Raw genomic sequence first — 20,955 nt, 5'->3', positions numbered from 1 at the left:
GGTGAGCACAGAGGCACCCCAGTGGGCGCTGCTGGACTACAATACCCATCAGCCCCAGCCAGTGGTGGAGAATGCTGGAACTTGTAGTCCTGCAATGCCTGGGTGGACTGCACGCCATCCATCCTCAGGTTTTACGGTCAGACTAGGACTCACGAGATCCTTGTTTTAGTTTCCCACGCGCACCAACTGGATTTTCTTGGGTTCGTGATTCGCTCTCACAGCCGGTTCCTACTTCGCAGGGTTGATGGGAGAAGAAAGAAGAAGGAGCCAGCCCTGAGGCCTGGCTTTCCCTGACAGAAAAAAAGGGATAAAAAAATTTAGCCGATCAATCAGTGTTTGAAAATGGAGCAGACAGGAATGTAATCCCATTGCACGTGTTTAGATTTGCAGCAGCCGAGAATGAAGGCTAAGGGTTAAGCAATGCCATACGATTTTTATTTATAAGGTAACGCATGTGCATGAATCTGCAGGAGATCATCCTTCCGCGCTGTGAATTATTGGCCCTGGGATCAGCCATTTCCCCCTTACCTCCCTTCATGTTCCCTAAGCTACCAAATGTTCTTTGAAAAGACACCGGAGTTTTATTATAGATCGCACGCTGCTCTTCTCGTATCCGGACAATCTGCCAAGCCACCCACAGCTTCCTGAAACGGAGAGTCTTTCTCGCGCGGTCTGTCTCTGTCCTCAGCCGTGTGCTGTTTTTGCCTCTCGCTCCCTTTTCAGGATGGGACAATTTTGACAGCTCCCTCCACACTCACAAAATGGGTATTTTCGGGACCTAAGCTTCACAAGACAGCGATTTAAACAGCTGATCGGCGGTTCGCAAAGCGGCTTTCCTATGGCCGATCTTCGCTAGGCAACGACGATTCTTCCCCATTGGAACGCATTAAACAGGTTTCAATGCATTCCAATGGGGAAATGCTTTTCGCTAGACGATGATTTCGCTAAACAGCTATTTCAGTGGAACTGATTATCAACGTCTAGCGAGGCACCACTGTATTATAAAGGTTTATCTTACTTCAGTTCAAGTTGTTTTTGATCTATCTTTTTTTTCTTCCCATCCTATTTGTGAAAATAAAAAAGGAACAAATAAATGAATGAATGAATAAAATAAGAGCACCCACCCCAACCCCCAGGGTAAGCATACATGCAAACCCATGTCTTCCTACAAAACCCTGCCTCTCAATGGTATTCTGGACTCTTAATCCAAGAATTCAGGATGGACACTGCTGATTGCAATTTTTTTTTCCAATTAGCTTTTTATTCTACCAGCAGATCATTTCATTTGGCCATCACACAATCCGTTTCATGGCAACTTCCACGGGTTCTCAACGGAGAAGGGGTAAATAAAATATGCCGGAGATGAAAATTAAAATGTTGTTTTTGGAAACAGGTGGGGGAATGAAGTCAAAACACTGGGTATCCTGAAATGGGAAGTTGCATCGGTATATTTCCATGTTTCTTTCACTTATGTTCCTGCGTTTCGGCTCCACGGCCCTTGAATGATGCCTGTTTTCTATTTCTAGCCACCTTTATCAGAAGACGACATGGCCCCCTCCTCCGAACCAGGGCAGTGGCAACAATACACAATTCCCAAACGCCTGCAGGGATCTTTCTGAGAAGCCAGCGTAAGTCCCCAGTGGCAGCACCCTCCTGTTCTGGACCTTGAACATTCGAAATCTGGACCGTTCTGCTTTGGAGACGGGAGAGTATGAGAACTCCGCACACCGACACACATATTTATCTTCGGACTGATTATTTTTTTCTCCACCCGTTCAAGCAACAAGCCACCTCTACGTTGCTCCATGCAAAGCTGTTCTCCCTCATATTTCATCTTTAGATGGAAATAAATAAATAAACATTTGAGGCAAGTGTTGCTACAAGATGCCTGAATTTCCCAGGCAGATGCCTGGAGAACTGGTTATCGCAGTTGCACCAACCGACAGCTTAAGGGAAACCCCGAAGTCCTTTGGATTTCTTACACAAAACCAAAGTACTGTATGTTTTTCAGGCTGTAGGTTTTTGTAGCTCATTCCTTGTTAGTAGTTGTCTTTCAGATGCATTGCATGTCACTCTTGTGACTGCAAAAAAACTTTACAGGATATCAAGGATTATTTCAGTTCTACTACTTGAATCCTGAGAGGATTCTTCATGGCAAACATCCCTGGACACCAACCGACATCAGCTATATGGGTCGTCAAACGCTGCATTTTAAGGCTGAGGATGAATATCTGGACAGCTCTTCCTGATAACCATTTGCTTTTTTCAAAAAATTGAGGGGAAATAATATTAATTAAGCATTGGTCTTTATGTGATGAGCATTTGGTAGAGATTGGTGGCCAGCCAATCGTTCTGATAAACAAAATGAAGATAACAGCTCTCGAGTCTGTTGAATCACCCACCGAAGGTCCTTCTTATTGACTATGTAGATTTCTGTAGAAATGTAACCAACTTGGAAAAGGAATTTCAAACTGCTCCATAGACCAGAACTTTTGATTGTTACTGTCTTAAAACATGAAATCTGGCCAGAATGGGAAAATTCTGGGTTACGCTTGATCAACTCTACCCTGGCGATCATTTGTCTGCAAATTTTAGACAGATATTTCCGAAAGGGTGCAATAAAGAGATGACATCCTTGTATACACCACCCAAATCCCCGTTAGGTTTACACACCTCCAATTCCTCTAGTGGCAAGGTATGACAAACAGCATCTTTGTACACTATCTGCTTCCCGGTAAGGATGGTGTACAAAAAGCTTCTGATGTTCCATAATCTTGCAAAACAATTTTACAGTGCATTTTATTTATTTATTTATTAGATTTATATACCGCCCATCTAGAACGGGTCTACTCGTAGGACAGAGACTGAGCGTCCACCTATGACCCCACAATTAAAATATAATGAAAGCAAAAGGACTGTTTAAAAACGAGCATATTCTTCTATTTCTGTCTTTTGTTTATAACCTAAAATATTTGTACCCTCTCTTTCAAGTAACAGGGCCATGGGCCCATGGTTTCATACAGCTTGTACATATATTAAATGTTACCCTTTGGTTGTTGTATCAGGAGACGAGTGGTGCCTCCATGGGGATTTATTCCAAGTGTGTCACTTACCTTTTTCCGTGTCAGCTCCTGTTTTTTTATTTTAACGGCTTAACTAGATATCCCCTAGGCAAGACAAGAGGACGAAATAATCACTGAGGACAGAAAGCCTTCTTAAGGCAGTTCTTTGAACCACGCCACCTACAGGCTCTTCAAGTGGAACTGCAATTAGAACGATCCCCCCCTCTTCTGCCTGTGTGGCCACTTACATTTACTGTTTTAGTTGATTCTAAACCACCCAGAGTACTGCGTTGATACCAATGGGGCGTTATACAAATTTAATAAATAAATAAATTAACAAGAACTGAATGCGTTGGAGAAACTACCCAGTGAAAGAATGTGTTTTAATTTGCATTTCCCTCACTGTGTAGTCGCACCCTAAGCCACTATAAAATTATGAAAGGGTTAATGTTACCTAGGGGGGTATACGTCCCGATTTGTCCTCCTCTCTGCTAGAGTGGAGGCAGGCAGTACTTACAGGAGCTAAAAAGCAACATTTTCATTGCACAACAAGCTCATTACTTTCATTCCGTGGCTGCTCTCAGCAAAAAGGTTTCACAGGTTTTCTACATAGTGCTTCAAAACCTACGAAACCTTTTTTCCATATAGATAATGATGGGGCAAAGAGAAGTGAGTGGCTGCTGTCTGACAAGAGAGTAAGCGAGGATTCCAAGGAAAACTTGGCTTTCCTTGTACACAGGGCATGTTGAGGGTTGCTGTGCCGTGCACATCTGGACGCAGCTGGATTCTTTCTGTCCCAAGCATGGACAGAGGTTCTCATTTGCATGAGGTCTGTTTGCAGAGTCGTCCATTTTTGGGGGAGAGGAGCAAGCCAAACCAATTTATGTACAATGGTGCCTTGCTTAACGGGCGCTCCGTTTAGCGACGAAACTGTATAGCGACGAAGATTTTGCGATTGCAAAAGCGATCGCATTGTGATGTTTTAAATGGGTTTTTTTCGCTTTGTGATGATCGATTTCCTGTTTCGCTTACTGATTATCACAAAACGATGATTTTTTTAAAAGCTTATTTGCGGTTCCAAAATGGCCGCCGGGTAAAAAAAATGGCCGCCCGCTGTGTTTAGGGACGGATTCCTCTTAAGAGGCAGCGAAAATTGCCGCCGTATGGAGGATCTTCACTTTAAGGTCAGTTTTTTGCCCATAGGAACGCATTAAACAGGTTTTTTAAAATTAAACAGGCTTTTTAAAATCGCATAGCAACGAAATTGCTTAGCAGCGATTTTTGCTGCACGGATTAACGTCGCTATGCGAGGCACCACTGTACCTAGATTTGTATGCTATGCCAAGCTAGCCATACAGATACCATTGCAGAGAAAACCACTGACGCGCACGATGCTGCTTTTTATAACCAAACAAAACTGGTGAAAAACAGGTTCTTCTGAAACAGTAAAAGCCCACACGTCAACCATGGAAAGCCGAGCCTGGAACGGTGTGTCCTCAAAGACGGACTGGCTGACAGACCGACTAAACAGGAACGTGCTGTATTTTGTTTCCGCTCCTGGGTGACTTGGAATTGTAGGAAACAGGCTGCATGTTCACATTCGAACCGCCTGATGGAAAAGCAAGCAAGCAAGCAAAGCAAAGCAAAACCTCAGCTCCCTCCATGCTGGAAAAAAAGCAGGTCACGGAGAAGAACTTTGTGTATCTTGTTGCCTTTGAAGGCATGTTCGAAGCTTCCATTAGTTCAGAATACAGCTGTGCTAGGGTTTCATCTGGCACAACTTGTTCATATGCTGTCTCCCTGGTTTTAAGGAAGCTGTCCCCTTCTGGGGCCAACTCAAACTGCTGACGATTAAGGGCCACCTATAACATGTATATATAAGTTATATGTATGCACACATACGTAATTTATGCACACAAAACATATATCACTATATACACAGAGAGAGACTTATTTATTTGAAATATTTTAACCCACCTTTTTCCTTTAAAAGGAACCCAAGGTGGCTGACATCACAAAAAAGACCATCTAAAAGCTCACAGCAGCGAGTACACAAAAAGATCAAACAAGCACCATAGAAAAGAGAGAGGAATTGCTGGCTGGAGGTTGGGGGTTCGATTCCCCTAGGGTGCCTTCTGGGAGGAGTTCCAAGCCTGGGTAGCCCTGGGCAAGCTGTGCAGTCCCAGGGCGCCCCCTAGTGGAAGGGACTGGTAAGGCACCCCCACCTGCTTGGAAAACCGTGAAAAGGGCTGCCCTAAGTCAGAACTGATGTGTGTGTGGGCATAAATGATACATACTATACTATTGATGGCACACAATTATTCTATATCAAAATGCATGATGATGATGATGATGATGTGCCTATGTAAGACCAAATAAGGCATATCACTTAAAACACCTACATTTTATGGGGAATATTTCTGCTAAATAGAAGGCGCGCTCTCTCTCTCTCTCTCTCTCTCTCTCTCTCTCTCTCTCTCTCTCTCTCTCTCTCTCTCTCTCTCTCTCTCTCTCTGTGTGTGTGTGTGTGTGTGTGTGTGTGTGTGTGTGTGTGTGTGTGTGTGTGTGTGTGTGTGTGTGTGAGACACACATACACACACACATTTTTCTCCCTCTGCCTGGCCGACCACCTGCTTGCAAAAAGGGGGCGGGCCTCCCATCCTCCAGGGGGGCGTGGCCCCGGCCGCGCAGTGGGCGTGGCTCTCGGGCCCAGGCGCAGGGAGTGGGAAGAAGACCTCTCGCCGGCCGCCTTCAGCGCGTGCGAGCCCGAGCGGGCCCCTGATTGGTTCCGGCGCGCCGCCGGGCCGGCCGGCGAGCTCCCCGATTGGTGGGCCGGCTTCTTCTCTCCCCCCCCCTTCCCGTTGGGCCCGCCCTTTCTCTTCCCGGCTCTTTTCCCTCCCTCCCTCCTCCTCCTCCCCCCGCCCGCCCGTGCCTTTTTGCAGGGAGGGAGGCGTCTCGCCCAGGCAAGGAGAACCAGCCGCCCCCTCCAAGCCCCGGCATCATCATCAGCAGCAGCAGCAGGAGGAGGAAGAGGATGATGGCGACCTTCACCCCCAGCAGCACCACTACCACGCCGCTGGCTTTCCCCCCCAGCTGACTGGTGAGGGAGGGGGGGCAATAGCAAAGCGGGGGGGGGTTGCTTCCCATTCCCCCCCCATTGATCCCCTCCACCATCATCTCCTTCCCCCCCCCCCTCCGTTTGCTCCTTCCACCCTGGGAACACTCCCCCCCCCCAGGACGGAATCTGCCCCCTCCTTATAGGACGAGTGCCTCTTAAATAAGATTTCCAGACACCCCCCCCTTCCACACACACGCCCACTCCCTCACCAAGAAGGATTTTTTGGGGGGGGGAGCAAAAAAAACCGACTCCTATGCTTTGCACCCCTTCCTGACAAGACCCCCCCATTGCTTTTAAAACCAAAAAGCCATATATTTCTATTTCTAGGCAGTGACTGCCTGCATGCTGCTTTTTTTTTTTTGCAGCCCTTATGCAAGCTCCTTTTCCCACCAGACAAGCCCCATCATCCCCTTGCCAGAAGGCTGCCCCTTGCAGCCTCTGTAGATCCTTGGTTATAGCCCCCCCCCATCATCCTTCCCCCATTGTCTGCCAGCCAGCCACCCTTGAGTGGTAACCCTTCCCGCCATCACGGCCATGCTTTGCCGGAGTCTTGCGGAGGGGGTGGACTACAACCCCCATCATGGCCCCGGAGGCACCCTCTTCCAGCGTCCCCACCCCCTTTCCAACCAAACTGGCCACCTCTAGGTGCAGGGGGCTGCTGCCTCTCATCATCTCAGCCAGGAGGCTGAAGACATCCGTAACAGCACGGGGATGATGGGGGTTGTTATTGAACACATCTGGAAAGTCTCACATGGTGGGGGGGCTGGGACAGCGTCTGCTTTGCAAGACCTCAAGGTCTTCTCCTTGGTATTCGTAGAATCCCGGATCAACGGAGAAAAGAACAGCAGCATGTGGCTTCTCAAAACCCTGGAGGGGACTGGCCATCAATGCAGAAGCCGTGACCTTCCAGATTTTGCTGGACTGCAGGTCAGTGGCCCCATCCGATGCCTTCGGTGATATTAGCTAAGGAACATGGGATCTGTAGTCCAGAAACTTCTGGAGTGCCCCAATCCCTCACCCAAAGGGGGGGGGGGAAGACTCAGTAGAAGACATCTTCAGGGGGAGGTCAATAGCGTGCTTGATTCGGAGGTGGTCCGGGGCCCCTATTTTGAATGCTCAAGGTCCCCGGGTTTCAGCATATGTACTGAAAAGGGTCTTAGATAGATGGGTTAAGAAATGCGTGCCTGTTCGTCAGATACAAGGCAGCTGTCTCCAGCCTGCAAAACCCTGCAAGCTGTCTTCATGCATTGCCTCCCGCCTCTGATCTACTCATTGTTTTCCCGGCGCGGGCAAAATTTATTCCCTCTTAGGTACACCCTGCACCAAAATCCAGGTTGACTGTTGCTTCCCTACAGATGCCAGCTATAGATTCGAGAGTTGCAATCTGTAAAATCTGTTTAATTCTATATGCTGTACTTCTGGGTATTGCAATATTTGCCTTTTAAAAGTCAGCTGCTTTGGATCCCTTTCTGGGGAAGTGTAAGTTGGAGGAACGAATCCATATTTTTGAATGGTGAAATGTGGTTCTTATGACAGATCCGGTTATTGTCCGAGTAGAGAATTGCTTTAAAATTGACAGTGGTTTTGCTGAAGTCTTAGGAAGGGAGTTTTAATCAGCTGCAAGGAAAACTCTGGTCAGTTTCATTTTTCCGAAATGTGGTTTTGTTGTTGTTTGTTCCTTTTGGTTGATGTTTTATTTTGTTTTTTTGTTTCTTTGTTTTTTGGGCGTTGGTTGGTTTGGTAAAACTTAACTTTTTCTCCCTGTCCTGAATATTTAGCTGGCAGTGGTGCCTCGCTAGACGATGATAATCCGTTCCACTGAAATCGCTGTCTAGCGAAATCATTGTCTAGCGAAAAGCATATCGTCGTCTAGCGAAAATCGGTTTGCGAAGCAGGGACCAAACATTGTCCAGCGAAATTCCCCCATAGGAATCACTGTTTTGCGAATTGCTATAGCGATCGCAAAAAGTCAATATCTAGCGAAAAAGCTGTTATGCGGGGTAACTCTCTAGCGAGGCACCACTGTAGTGAGGAACGTGTGATTTGCACCTCCAGCAAAGTCTGGATGATTGCAGTCTTTCCTTAGTCAGATTACTCTGTATTTATTCCCCTTCTCTGTATTGTTAATAGGGATGCTGCCAACAAGGCATTTTATCAATGAAGTGTTTGTTTTGTTCTTAACTAAGGCTCTGGATTCCGAGTGTGGTGTTGTGGAAAAAGGGAGAGGCTAAGACTCTGGAGAACAGGGTTTGAATCCCCACTCGACCGCAGAGACTCCCTGGGGGGGGGGGTGGCACTGGTAAAATCACTCCTTAAATACCTCACTTATCTTGAAAGCCTTATCAGGGTTGGTATAAGTTGGTTCTGACTTGACAGCGCAGAACACACACAAGGGTGCAATCCAGTTGTGCAACTTTACACAACAATCCAGTTGTGTAACTTTACACAACAATCCAGTTGTGCAACTACAGTCCAGTTGTGCAACTTTACACATGGAGTTGGGAGGGGCCTATAAGGCCATCGAGTCCAACCCCCAACTCAGGGCAGGAATCCAAATCAGACCAGATCTGTAAAATCATGGAATAAGGCTGATGAGGACATCATCAGTCATTGCCATTTTTCAGAAATTGAACATTTCAGATTTCCACCCCCCACGAACCAAGATCTCAAGGGCACCTCTGAGACCCCATTTTATCACCAAGAAGCCATTATGGGGTGTGAGATGATGGAAGGTATTTAATTTCCTAACGTTGGCACCGCCAGGATGATTTGACTGTTGCTGGCAATTCAACCACTAAGTGTCATCCTATTAGATGAGAGTAGTTTCCATAGATTAAAAAATCCTCGGATTTCCCCCCCCCCCCCTCAACCCTGTTTTATAACAGACCCCCATTCCCTTCCTTCCAGTATTCACGTCTTCTTTCCCCTCCAACCTCCAGATTTTGTATTTCTTTAAAATATTCTACCCCCTTTTCTCCTAAAAAAAAAAGGACCGAAGGCAGTTTACATCATTAAAAACACAATATTAACAGTGGAAAACAGTAAGTTATTCACATATTTTAAAAGAATTAAATAAACACTATATTTAAAATGTTAGGTAACATAATTACCAAAAGAGATTTGAAAGCAAAATTTTGTTGCCCGTTCCCATTCAGTATCTCTTTAATGACTTCTCTCTCGGCCCTGGGACTTGTGGTGCAGGAGAAAATCCGTGACATTTTGTCGAAACTTTAGCGGCAGGAGATGCTCTGTTTTGACACATAAAAACCTTATCTCCCTCATTTTTTTTGTTCTGCCTATTCTGACCTGTTATAGATGTCATGCATTGCAAAGGAATGGAAATGGAGACCCAGTACAGAAGCAGTCTTTATAAGGTCAAAGGTGTCTGTGTATCTACAGCTAGGTAGGGCTTACATACTGCCTGGCTTCAGAGGAGTGGAAATATTGGCACGCTCTTTTTATAGGCATTCACATATCCCCACGGCGTTCCTGAAATCCGCAATGAAATACCTCTTGACCCGGGTGGAGGACACAAGTGTGCGGTTGCAGTAAATGTATTTTTTCCCCAACTTTTGCCCACAAGATGGGTAGTAGGTGTTATAGAATCATAGAATAATTGAATCGGAAGGCGCCTCTACTTTCATTGAATGCAGTCCCCTGCAAAGGGCAGGAATCCAAATCAAAGCAGGTCTGACAGAGGGTTGCCCAATTTTCTCTTGAACGCCTCCAGCGTTGGAGTGCTCACTGCCTCTCAAGGCCATGGGTTCTGTTGTCATACTGTTCTAACAGTGAAGAAGTTTTCCCTGATATTCAAATCTGGCTTCCTGTCTCTTGAGACCATGAGGACATGGCCTGCACTCTAGGGTGATTGAGAATAGATCTTGCCCCTCTTCTGTAGGACAGCCTTTCAAGTGTTTGAAAAGTGGTATTTTGTCTCTCCCCTTAAGTCTTCTTTCCTCAATGCTAAATACACCCAGTTCTTGCAGTCTTTCCCTCAAGGGCTTGGTTTCCAGTCCCCTGACCATCCTGGTTGCCCTCCTCTGGACTTTCTCCAGTCTGTCGGCCCCTTTCTTCAAGGGTGGTGTCCGGAACTGGGCACAAGATTCTAGATGAGACCTAACCAGGGTGAATAGAGATTTGTGGTGCTGGAAGAGGCTCTTGAGAGTCCCCTGGATTGCAAGGAGAACAAACCTAGCCATATTGAAAGAAATCAACCCCGAGTGCTCACTGGAAGGACAGATCCTGAAGCTGAGGCTCCAGTACTTTGGCCATCTCATGAGAAGAGAAGACTCCCTGGAAAAGACCCTGATGTTGGGAAAATGTGAGGGTAAGAGGAGAAGGGGACGACAGAGGACACGACAGGGTCACCGAAGCGACCAACATGAATTTGACCCAATTCCGGGAGGCAGTGGAAGATAGGACGGCCTGGCGTGCTCTGGTCCATGGGGTCACGAAGAGTTGGACAGGACTAAACCGGTTTTCAATGCATTCCAATTGGTTTCCCCCCCCCGCATGACGATGATTTCGCTTAACCGATTTTAACTGAACGGATTATCGTCGTCATGCGGGGCACCACTGTACAGAATATTGTAGCCCCATCTCTGATGTTTGTGTATATTTCTAATTACTGTGTGAATAATATATTTTTTTCGGCCTTTTGTATGTCATAAACATAAGGAATAATATTAGTATGTAAGTATGCAAGCCACTTAGTATATTTAAAGCAGTATATGAATAAGTAAATTCTCAATAGGCTGGTTTCTCCCACATTCTGTATTCTTTCCTGAGGAATCTGGGAATGTTGCATTTTTTACTTACGGCTTTTCTTGCTCTCCCCAGTTTTCTGAATAATTCATGTGTTGAATTTCTTTTGCTAATCACGGCTGCCCGGGCTTAAGTCTTCAGAGGTCTGTCATCTTTCTGTGGGGAAATGTGCAAAACTGTTTTCACCCCATATCACTCCCCGACCACTGTTGCTTGTGTGCTAGAGGAGTTTACTGCCCGTTTTATTTTTTAAAACAACATAAATGATAATAAATTTAAATAAACAATAATACATCTTAGAATCCTAGAATAACTGAGTCGAAGGGGCCTCTAAGGTCATCAAGACCAACCCCGTGCTCAGTGCCCGATTCTAATCCATGCCCTCGTCTGCTGCTCTATCCATTCACCACATTGTGTGCTCCATATGGGATCTCCCCCAGAATGGCCTTTGGGGACTTACACACCACACTATCCTTGTTGTTTTGTGTTGTTTAGCTGTGTCTGACTCTTGGTGACCCCATGGACCAGAGCACGCCAGGCCCTCCTGTCTTCCACTGCCTCTCGGAGTTGGGTCAGATTCATGTTGATCGCTTCGATGACCCAGTCCAGCCGTCTCGTCCTCTGTCATCCCCTTCTCCTCTTGCCTTCACACTTTTCCAACATCAGGATCTTTTCCAGGGAGTCTTCTCTTCTCATGAGGTGGCCAAAGGATTGGAGCCTCAGCTTCAGGATCTGTCCTTCCCGTGAACACTCAGAGTTAACACTATTATAGGTCCCTTAAAGGAATGCATCTGTGGGGTGGGGGGGAAGGCCACCGCGGATATGCATTAGCTGGATGATAGCTCCCTAGAAAGGTCTGCGGAAGTATCCCCTATCTATCGCTACCTCAGTCCAGAGCTCCCAAAAAGCAGGGCGGTGTTTCGCAGGACAGCATTGATTCTGGAAGGGTAAATTTCTCCCCTTTGTGGCATTATTGCTACTTAGTTAGAGGAAAACCAGCCGGCAATTAAGTAAGGAATTTGTCAGCAAGGGTAGAAGATACAGCTAATCCCGGTTCAGGATTTAGCTTCCATAAATTTACTTGCTTTAAATAGCCGTGGCTGCCACAGGATAAATGTGTACTCATAATAGTCTCTTCTGGAAAAAAACAACAACTTTATTCTTTGCTCGGTCCGAAAAAAGTCAAATCTTGTGTAGAGTCGTAGAACAGGCTTGGTCAGAGTAACCCTGAACAGAGTGTTGACCCCACGACCTTCTCCTCTTGTCTTTTTTCACACATCCTGTCTAGGATGATGATCCACTGTGTGTAATATATAGAAGCATGGAATAATGGAGTTGAGGGGGGTCCCTAAAAGGGCATCAAGTCCAACCCCCTGCTCAAGGCAGGACTCCCAATCCAAGCGGGTCTGACAGAGGGTGGTCCGATTTTCTCTTGAAGGCCTCCAGTGTTGGAGCGCTCACCATCTCTTGAGGTCAATAGTTCCATTGTTGTACTGCTCTAACAGTTAAGAAGTGTTTTTTTAAAAATATTCAGCCGAAAACTGGCTTTCTGTTGCTTGAGCCCATTTTGCATGTCCTGCACTCAGGGATCAAGAACAGATCCTGTCCCTTCTCCGTCAGATCCCCTTTCAGGTGTTTGAAAAGTGCTATCCTGTCTCATCTCTGTCTTCTTTTCTCAAGGCTAAACAATGCCCAGTTCTTTCTGTCTTGCCTCCTAGGACTTGGTTTCCAGTCCCCCCCCCAAATCATCCTTGTTGCCCTCCTCTGAACCTGCTCCAGTTTATTGGCACCCTTCGAAGGGGACACCTACCTCATGGGATTTGGAGACTCTACTTCTGTTAATGCAATCTAAAATCGACTTGGCCTTTTTTGCAGCCACGTTGGTCTGCTGGCTCATATTCAGCTTGTGATTTACATCAGTTCCAAGATCCTTCTCCCTCATAATACTACGGAGCCAAGTCTCCCTCTCCTGTGTCTTCCTGTCTGTTTTCTCAGCCTGGGAAACGGGGAGAATCCAGAGATCTATGTTAGGAATTGGGGCACATGTTGCTCTCCAGATGTTACTATTTACAACACTGGAAGCTCGAGGCAGCCTCGGTAAAGGCGAAAGATCCTGGGAGTTGCAGTTCAGCTATACCTGGAGACCAACGCAACCCTTTTCTGTGCTGTAGCCTTTTAGTACGACAGCTTAATGCTTTTTCTTGAGGTATATATTCATCCTTGCACACACCCTCCGTCTGCCGCAGGGGGCACGTTTCTTGCATCTGATCAAGTGAGCCGCAAATCACAAAAGCTTAGCCTAGAATATCCATTAATCTTTCGGAGCCTCGGGGTGCAGAGTTTAAACTGCAGTACTGCAGCCAAAACTCCGCTCACGCCCGGCGTTCTATCCCACACAGCCGACTCAAAGTTCACTCAGCCTTCCCTCCTTCCGAAGTCACTAAACTGAGTACAGTGGTGCGTCGCTTGACGAGGATAATTCGTTCCGTTGAAATCGCTGTTAAGCGAAATCCCCGTCAAGCAAAACGAAAAAGCCCATTGAAATGCATTGAAACCGGTTCAATGCGGTCCAATGGGCAAAATACCTCAGTGTCCAGTGAAGATCCTCCATAGGGGTGGCCATTTTCACTGCCCGTAAAGCGAGGAATCTGTCCTAAAACACAGTGGGGAGCCATTTTGCACAGCGGGCGGCCATTTTAGAGCCGCCGATCAGCTGTTTAAAAATCGTCGTAAAGGGAAAAATCGGTTCCCGAAGCAGGAAACCGATCATCGTCAAGCGAAATTTCCCTATCTAAACATCATTTTGCGATTGCAAAAGCGAGTGCAAAAACTTCATCGTCAGGCGGTTTCGTCGTTTAATGAGGTAATCGTTAAGCGAGGCACCACTGTACCCAGTTTCCTGAAGTGATGGCAATGGGTAGCCTGCACAATTAAATTGTAAACTGCACGGAGAGTGCTTTAAGTGCTGTGGGGCGGTCTGCAAGCAGCAGGCTTTGCTTTTAAGATATTATTAAAAGATCTTAAAAGATCTTAACCTTAATAATCCCAGGCCTACTCTGAGTGTGTTCCTCTGTAGGGTTTTGTTTTCTGCGTATGACACATAGAAGAGATCTCAGCCTCCAGAGGATAGCTAGAGGGAGGTGGTCTTTTTAAACACATTATCTGGGTGGAAGGTGGAGAGAACATTAGAAAGGCTGTTATTTCTGAAAGCCGAGCAGCGGGCTCGGTTTGGGAGCTATAGAGAGTGCGACGGTGTAGGAGGGATTGATTAAAAGTTCCCACTCGGGAGGCTGAATGGCAGTCACGTTGCGCCGCCTTTAACGTGGCTGAAGCGGCCACTGCCGTCTTTCAGCGAGAACTCCTCGTGACGAAGCCAAGTCAATGCGTTTAGCGATGTGATTCCTCCTTCCTGCTGCTGCCCTCTAAGCAAGAACTCTGAAAGGATGATGATAATAATGCAGAAGCATGAAAACTTGCATCGCTCAAGGGGCCATGCCTCGAGAAAAGAAGAAGGTGGGTGGCAGTGATGGGTGAAGACCGAGGAAAAGTTAGTCATCACGAAGCAGAGATCGGGCGTCAAGCTTTCAGGGTGGCAACAAGTAACTGACAAGCTGAAAGGGCTCCGTGACACAAGAGTCAATGGCCTGTGTGGCAATTACAGGCATCTGCCTTTTTTTTTTTTGCTTCTTTTAAAAAGGAAACTCTTGCATCTGAATTTATCCCTCTGGCCTTTGTACAGTCCTGGTCCATGGGCCTTTTGAGAAGCAGGCGTCAAGCTTTCTTATTGGAAGCTTTAAACGCATGTGCTAAAGTCATTTGGCTTTTCCATCTAGACCGAACGGATCGGAACCACTTCTCCCAACCACGCCAAGGCAGAAGGTTTCCAATGGATGGATGGATGGAGAGAGAGAGAGAGAGAGATGGATGGATGGATGGATGGATGGATGGATGGATGGATGGATGGATGGAGAGGGACCCATTTTTATGAGTCGCGTTTTCAAGCCCCCTTTAGGGATTTGTTTTGTAGAGAAAAAAAGGCCGAATAGGAGCCAACGATGTGATGCAGCTGCGAAAAAGGCCAATGCGATTGTAGGATGCATTCACAGAATTAGAGTCTCCAAATCCTGTGAGGTCTTAGTCCCCTTATATTTGGCATTGGTTAAGCCTCATCTATAGTCCTGTGTCTAGCTCTGGACAACTCATTTTAAGGAGCAAGATCAGAGGAGGGCAAGAAGGATGATTAGAGGGGGGACCGGAAACCAAACCCTAGGAGGAAAGAGTGAAAGAACTGGGCGTGTTTAGCCTTGGGAAGAGAAGACTGAGGGGAGACAGGATAGACCTTTTCAAATATTGGGAAGGGAGTCCTACAGAGGAGGGGGGCAGGAATCTCTTCTCCATCATCCTAAAGCTCAGGGCATGTCATCATGGGGTGGGTGGGACTTGATGGCCTGATCGGTTCCTTTCCAACTCCTGTGTTCTGGGATTCTGTAAGAAGGGAAAAGCAACATTTCTGTTCAAATCCAAAGATGGTCCATCGGAACGGCTTGTCCGTTCCGTGCAGCTATCTTTATGTGTACAGAGACGGGCACATAATGAAGAAACACCATTTGGGGTGAGCTTTGCCGGCAGCAAACTCCTCCCTGTCATGAAATATTTTGCTAGAAGCTCTTTTCAGAATGTCTCTTTTTAAATCTAGTTCTCCGCTTCCTCCCCAAAGCGGTCTACATACATAGAGAGGTTCATTATAATAATACCCCAGAACGGCAGAGATAGAAAAGACCCTATGACTCAAGGAGTCTCAGATTATGCCTGTATCTTCTCATTCATTCAGCGGTCAATGATTTTTTCCTTCTTCTTTTTAATGTGCCTGCTCATAGTTCATGTCTTCCAAAAGCCTGACCCTTCTGTAGAAGGGGGTACGGACATTTTAGACGATGGCGCCGGAATTGCGAAGACAACCCGCTGTTCAAATTCGTTTTGCACCTCCTATAGGTTGGCATTGCAACTCGGACGGTTCCTCCACACTCCCGGTCTTGTATTTATGGCTCGACTCTTTAAGATGCTACTTGTAGCTCGGGTGTCGGTCATATGATATCAGCAGAGCTTTCTGCGGTACAACCCTGCTCTATTAGGACTTGCCAACGCTTGCTTTTTTACGTTCTGTCTTTTAGGTATCAATGAAGGGCCATTGAGAACATTTATCCGGAACCTTGCCGTTCTCCGATGGCTGCTTAGCGGACTTGAAATGTTATGACAAGGTTTGGAGACGGTGGACTGATGCAAGGAATTCCTAAAATTCAGGTATTTTTACATTCATGGAAAGGTCTCCTTCCCCCTCCACTTTCTCTCTCCTTTACTAGCGATCATAATATCGGACAGGGTCCTCCTTGCAGGGTCTGGAAGGCTTTCAGGGTGTAAATTTCCTGGGTGTATGTTATACCCAACTTCCTTTTAACTTTCTTTTCCCACTTTCAACTCCGGCACCGTTTGATGATCTCTTTTGTCACAACCTCCTTGATTTTACTGGGGATCACAGTTCCGAAAAGTGCACCTTTTCACAAATTTTGCGCTGCTAGAATGTTAGGCAAGCTGAGCTTAAAGGCGTTCTGGACTTCGCCGTTCATGGGCTGTTATTACTAATAGCGGAGGCGACGTATCCCACAGAGTTTGCCGAAAGAAACTCTGTGGGCCTTTTTCTTGCAAGAGTGGGTTCATTCTTTCTCAGGATCATTGTTATGGGAATGCATGTGTGGGCAAATTCTAGCTGAACAGGGCAGGAGGAGACATATCCGTGGTTCGGAGAAGTGAACTGCAGGGAAATCTCGGGGGCCTTTTTTCATTTTTTGTTCCTTCCGAAATAACCAGTCGGCGTTCAGGTCTGCTTGTCGAAACGGTGTAATTTTCTCCGCTGTGCGCTTGGAACATTTTGGAAGGTGTGCGGCCTTGCATCTGGATTCCTTTTTTCCCCCATTTTTAAAAATCAAATTAGTTCGGCACAGTTGGGCACCACCGCTGGATGCGGTTGCTTTAAGTAGCTTTTGAAATGGAAAGTGGTGATGATGTGATGACATAAAGCCCCATAAAGGGAATGAGTTACAGAGCATTTACACCGGGGCAAGTTGGAAACCTCTCAGAGTTTCTCTGGCGTTCGTTTTGAGAACCCTTACCCCATTTTTGTTGAGCTTCTGGGTCCGTTTCCCTGCTGGGGGGGGGGACGGACAGCAGTGATTCTGTGGCAAGCCCAAAGATCTCCCTTTTGGCTTTAATGTGGGTGGATTTCTGAAAAAGTTGATGTTCTTTTTCATTCCAGGGGTGAAGTAAAGATGGTGCAAAAATACCAGTCACCTGTGAGAGTCTACAAATACCCTTTTGAGCTCGTGATGGCGGTAAGTTGTGCGTCTTTTGGGATTGCAAAACAAGAAAGTCGGTTTTCTGGGTTTGGGGTAGACTCCTTCGTAAGCTCCTCTTTGAATGGGTTTCTTTTGGCTACGTGTGTGCTTCTACAGCCGGCCTTCACGGATCTGCTTCACAAAATTCCGTAAGCTGCTTCTTCCAAAATTGTTTTACGACTGGACAGAATGGCGTGGATTACGAGAAAAGGAATGTTTTTAAAAAAGCAAATATGGTGCTAATGGGTTTACATTGAGAAATTTTAAGGGCTAATGAGTATTTTGAAAGGGAAGGCGTTGTCGGTGCCTCTTTATAGATATGATTCTTAGATTTTGTAGGAAAAGTAGCATCCTCTTTGTGACCTCCAGAAGCAATTAAAAAAAATACGTCCTTTCTGTGTATAGTAAACAGTAGGGTTGTTGACGTCGGTCCAAACTTTTGTTGAACTTCTGGGTTTTTAATAGTCTGCTAAAGGTAAAGGTTCCCCTTGACATTTTTAGTCCGGTCGTGTCCGACTCTAGAGGGCGGTGCTCATCCCGTTTTTCAAGCCGTAAAGCCAGCGCTTGTCCGAAGACAGTTTCCGTTGCCACGTGGCCAGCATGACTAGGGAACGCCGTTTTACCTTCCCACCGAGGTGGTCCCTATTTATCTACTTGCATTTGCATGCTTTCGAACCGCTAGGTTGGCAAGGAGCTGGGACAAAGCGACGGGAGCTCCCTCCGTTGCGTGGATTCGATCTTACGACTGCTGGTCTTCTGACCCTGCAGCACAGAGGCTTCTGCGGTTTAGCCCGCAGCGCCACCCTATTAAAAACAAGTTTTTTTCCCCCAGAAAAAAAGGGAGGGGGTGGGTGGGTTCCTAGTCACAGGCCAGAAACTAAAAAAACGTACCAAGTCACTGGTGTGGCTTAATTCTAACTTAACGCCGAATCCCATAACTCGAGTCCCCCTCGCTGGTAAAAAAAAATAATAATTCGCCCGCCTACGTCTCCCCAACCTTAGGCCCAGACAGAGAAGGTCTTATTCCAGCCTTCTTTGCTTCTCTGGCTTGTCCTTCCCTCTCTTGCATATTTCTTTTGTCAAGGTTTAGGGGATGTGGTACAGTTGGCTACGGACCTTGTTGGAAGATGACCTTGGGAGAAGGACTTTGATGAATGCCTGGTACAGACTACAGCAGCGGAGTCTGCTCTGCTTATGTCATCTATCTTCCGTACCAGATTGATCTGATCTGCATCAGTGCATCCGGGGGAGGTCGCCTGCGTTCCTACATCCTTTCTTCCTATGGTTCTTGGCACAGAAGGTTTTTTTGTCTGCAGTGTTTGCTCTTTTGACGTTCCCGACAAGCTGCAGTTCTGGGAAGAAAGCAGGCAGGGCTGTAGCTTTGTCAGATTCTGAACCGTAAGGTCTCTTTCCTTCTAAGGATATTTGCTCTTTTCCCGGCGACAGTGGCTTTTACCTTCCTTCTGTAAAGGGCTGGCCATATTCAACACAGGGGAACTGGTAAATGGAATAAACGCCCATGTGCGTGCCCTTTGGCTTCACTAGGCTTGAATGCTGCAGGATCGCACCGACGGCAGATGGCAGCTGCTTGTCACTAAATTAGCCTCTAATAAAGGGGAGTTGTCTCTACGAATCCGTCATTTGCGCTATGAGAGATTGTCGGTGGATCAAACGATAGATGCATCCGGGCTTCAAGGCAGTTGGACCTCGTATGTGTCTCTTGTTTTAGAATCAGCCAGCTTCTCGCCAGAGTAAGCAGGCTGATTGTTAAAACAGGGACGTAAAACTATACAGAAGGGGGGGGAATGCAGATCGTATATACCGTCTTTTTTGCACTATAAGATGCACTTTTTTCCCCACAAAACAGGGGGGGTGGAAAGTCTGTGCGTCTTATGGAGCGAAGAAAACAGATTTTTTCCTGTTTTCTTCTCCTAAAAATTTGGTGCGTCTTATGGAGCGAAAAATACGGGTACATGATTCCAAGTCCAGCGCTTGCTTTCATAGGAAGCGTCTATAGATAAGTGCCTATGGGTTAATTTAGTATTTTCTTCTTTGGATTGGTACTGGAGGGCCATCTGTAAATTTCTGGTAGTGCTTACAGTTTTTAACTCCAGATTTTGGGTTCTGTGGCCCATCGGTGCTGCCTGTTCTGTGGGATCGTCCGAATTCTGTAAACGTGTGAACGGCGTCTCTCTTAGGGAGATGAGCAGAAATAATTTGACAGTTATGTGATGCCCTGTGGTGCCATGCTTATAATGAGATAAGATTTAATTTACTGGGATATGGGTTTGGCGAATATATTTCCCCAGACAATTAGAACAGCTGAGAGCAGCTCATTTTTAATTTACTCGCTCCCCTTGTCTTTCCTATAAAAATGAAGTGCCTTTTTATGTCGGGAAAAACTGAATCAAATCGGTTTTGAAATCACTGGCAATACTTTATAATTAAAAATTATAGTCAATTAAAACAAAGTGAAATTGATTTTAAAAGCCAGCAATATTTGACAATTACAATAGGCTATTAATGGCAGCCAAGAAATCTCAGCCCCAGTAAAATGTCTTTCAGGAGCGGTGTTCACCACATCCATACTTCATGAATAATGGAGGCCTTATGTTTCCGAATGCTCCAACTACCGTACAATTGCAGTCATTTCACACGCTAGCAAGGTTATGCTCAAAATCCTACAAGGTAGGCTTCAGCAGTATGTGGACCGAGAACTCCCAGAAGTACAAGCTGGATTTTGAAGGGGCAGAGGAACTAGAGATCAAATTGCTAACCTGCGCTGGATTGTGGAGAAAGCCAGAGAGTTCCAGAAAAACATCTACTTCTGCTTCATTGATTATGCAAAAGCCTTTGACTGTGTGGACCACAGCAAACTATGGCAAGTTCTTAAAGAAATGGGAGTGCCTGACCACCTTATCCATCTCCTGACAAATCTATATGCGGGACAGGAAGCAACAGTTAGAACTGGATATCGAACAACTGATTGGTTCAAAATTGGGAATGGAGTACAACAAGGCTGTGTATTATCTCCCTGCTTATTTAACTTATATGCAGACTACATCATGCAAAAGGCTAGACTGGATGAATCCCAAGCCAGAATTAAGATGTGTTGTTGTTGTTGTTGTTGTTTAGTCATGTCCTCTGTCGTCCCCTTCTCTTCTTGCCCTCACACTTTCCCAACATCAGGTTCTTTTCCAGGGAGTCTTCTCTTCTCATGAAATGGCCAAAGTATTGGAGCCTCCGCTTCAGGATCTGTCCTTCCAGTGAGCACTCGGGGTTGATTTCCTTCAGAATGGATAGGTTTGTTCTCCTTGCAGTCCAGGAGACTCTTCTAGAGCCTCCTCCAACACCACAATTCAAAAGCATCAATTCTTAGGCGGTCAGCTTTCTTTATGGTCCAGCTCTCACTTCCATACATCATTATTGGAAAAACCATAGCTTTGACTATGCGGATCTTTGTCGGCACGGTGATGTCTCTGCTTTTTAAGATGCTGTCGAGGTTTGTCATCTCTTTCCTCCCAAGAAGCAGGCGTCTTTTAATTTCGTGGCTGCTGTCTCCATCTGCAGTGATCATGGAGCCCAAGAAAGTAAAACCTGTCACTACCTCCATATCTTCCCC

General features: G+C 46.2%; 2 protein-coding genes across 2 annotated transcripts in view; both read left to right on the top strand.

Moving 5' to 3' along the window:
• The window catches only part of LOC110087124 (syntaxin-binding protein 4), a 54,301-nt gene extending 52,430 nt beyond the window's left edge, over positions 1–1,871 (top strand). The window contains exon 22 of the mRNA XM_072982708.2: positions 1,527–1,871. Within this exon, the coding sequence (XP_072838809.2) occupies positions 1,527–1,632 (106 nt within the window). The 3' untranslated portion in view covers positions 1,633–1,871. The remainder of the gene's footprint in view (positions 1–1,526) is intronic.
• A 4,937-nt stretch (positions 1,872–6,808) lies between these two features.
• The window catches only part of SEC14L5 (SEC14 like lipid binding 5), a 41,974-nt gene continuing 27,827 nt past the window's right edge, over positions 6,809–20,955 (top strand). The window contains exons 1-3 of the mRNA XM_078381477.1: positions 6,809–7,107; positions 16,116–16,245; positions 17,255–17,330. Coding sequence (XP_078237603.1) covers positions 17,268–17,330 — 63 coding nt within the window. The 5' untranslated portion in view covers positions 6,809–7,107; positions 16,116–16,245; positions 17,255–17,267. The remainder of the gene's footprint in view (positions 7,108–16,115; positions 16,246–17,254; positions 17,331–20,955) is intronic.

This window comes from Pogona vitticeps, chromosome 13 (genome assembly GCF_051106095.1).
Source record: "Pogona vitticeps strain Pit_001003342236 chromosome 13, PviZW2.1, whole genome shotgun sequence".
NCBI classification, from domain to species: domain Eukaryota; kingdom Metazoa; phylum Chordata; class Lepidosauria; order Squamata; family Agamidae; genus Pogona; species Pogona vitticeps.
This window is presented reverse-complemented; position numbering and strand designations above follow the sequence as displayed.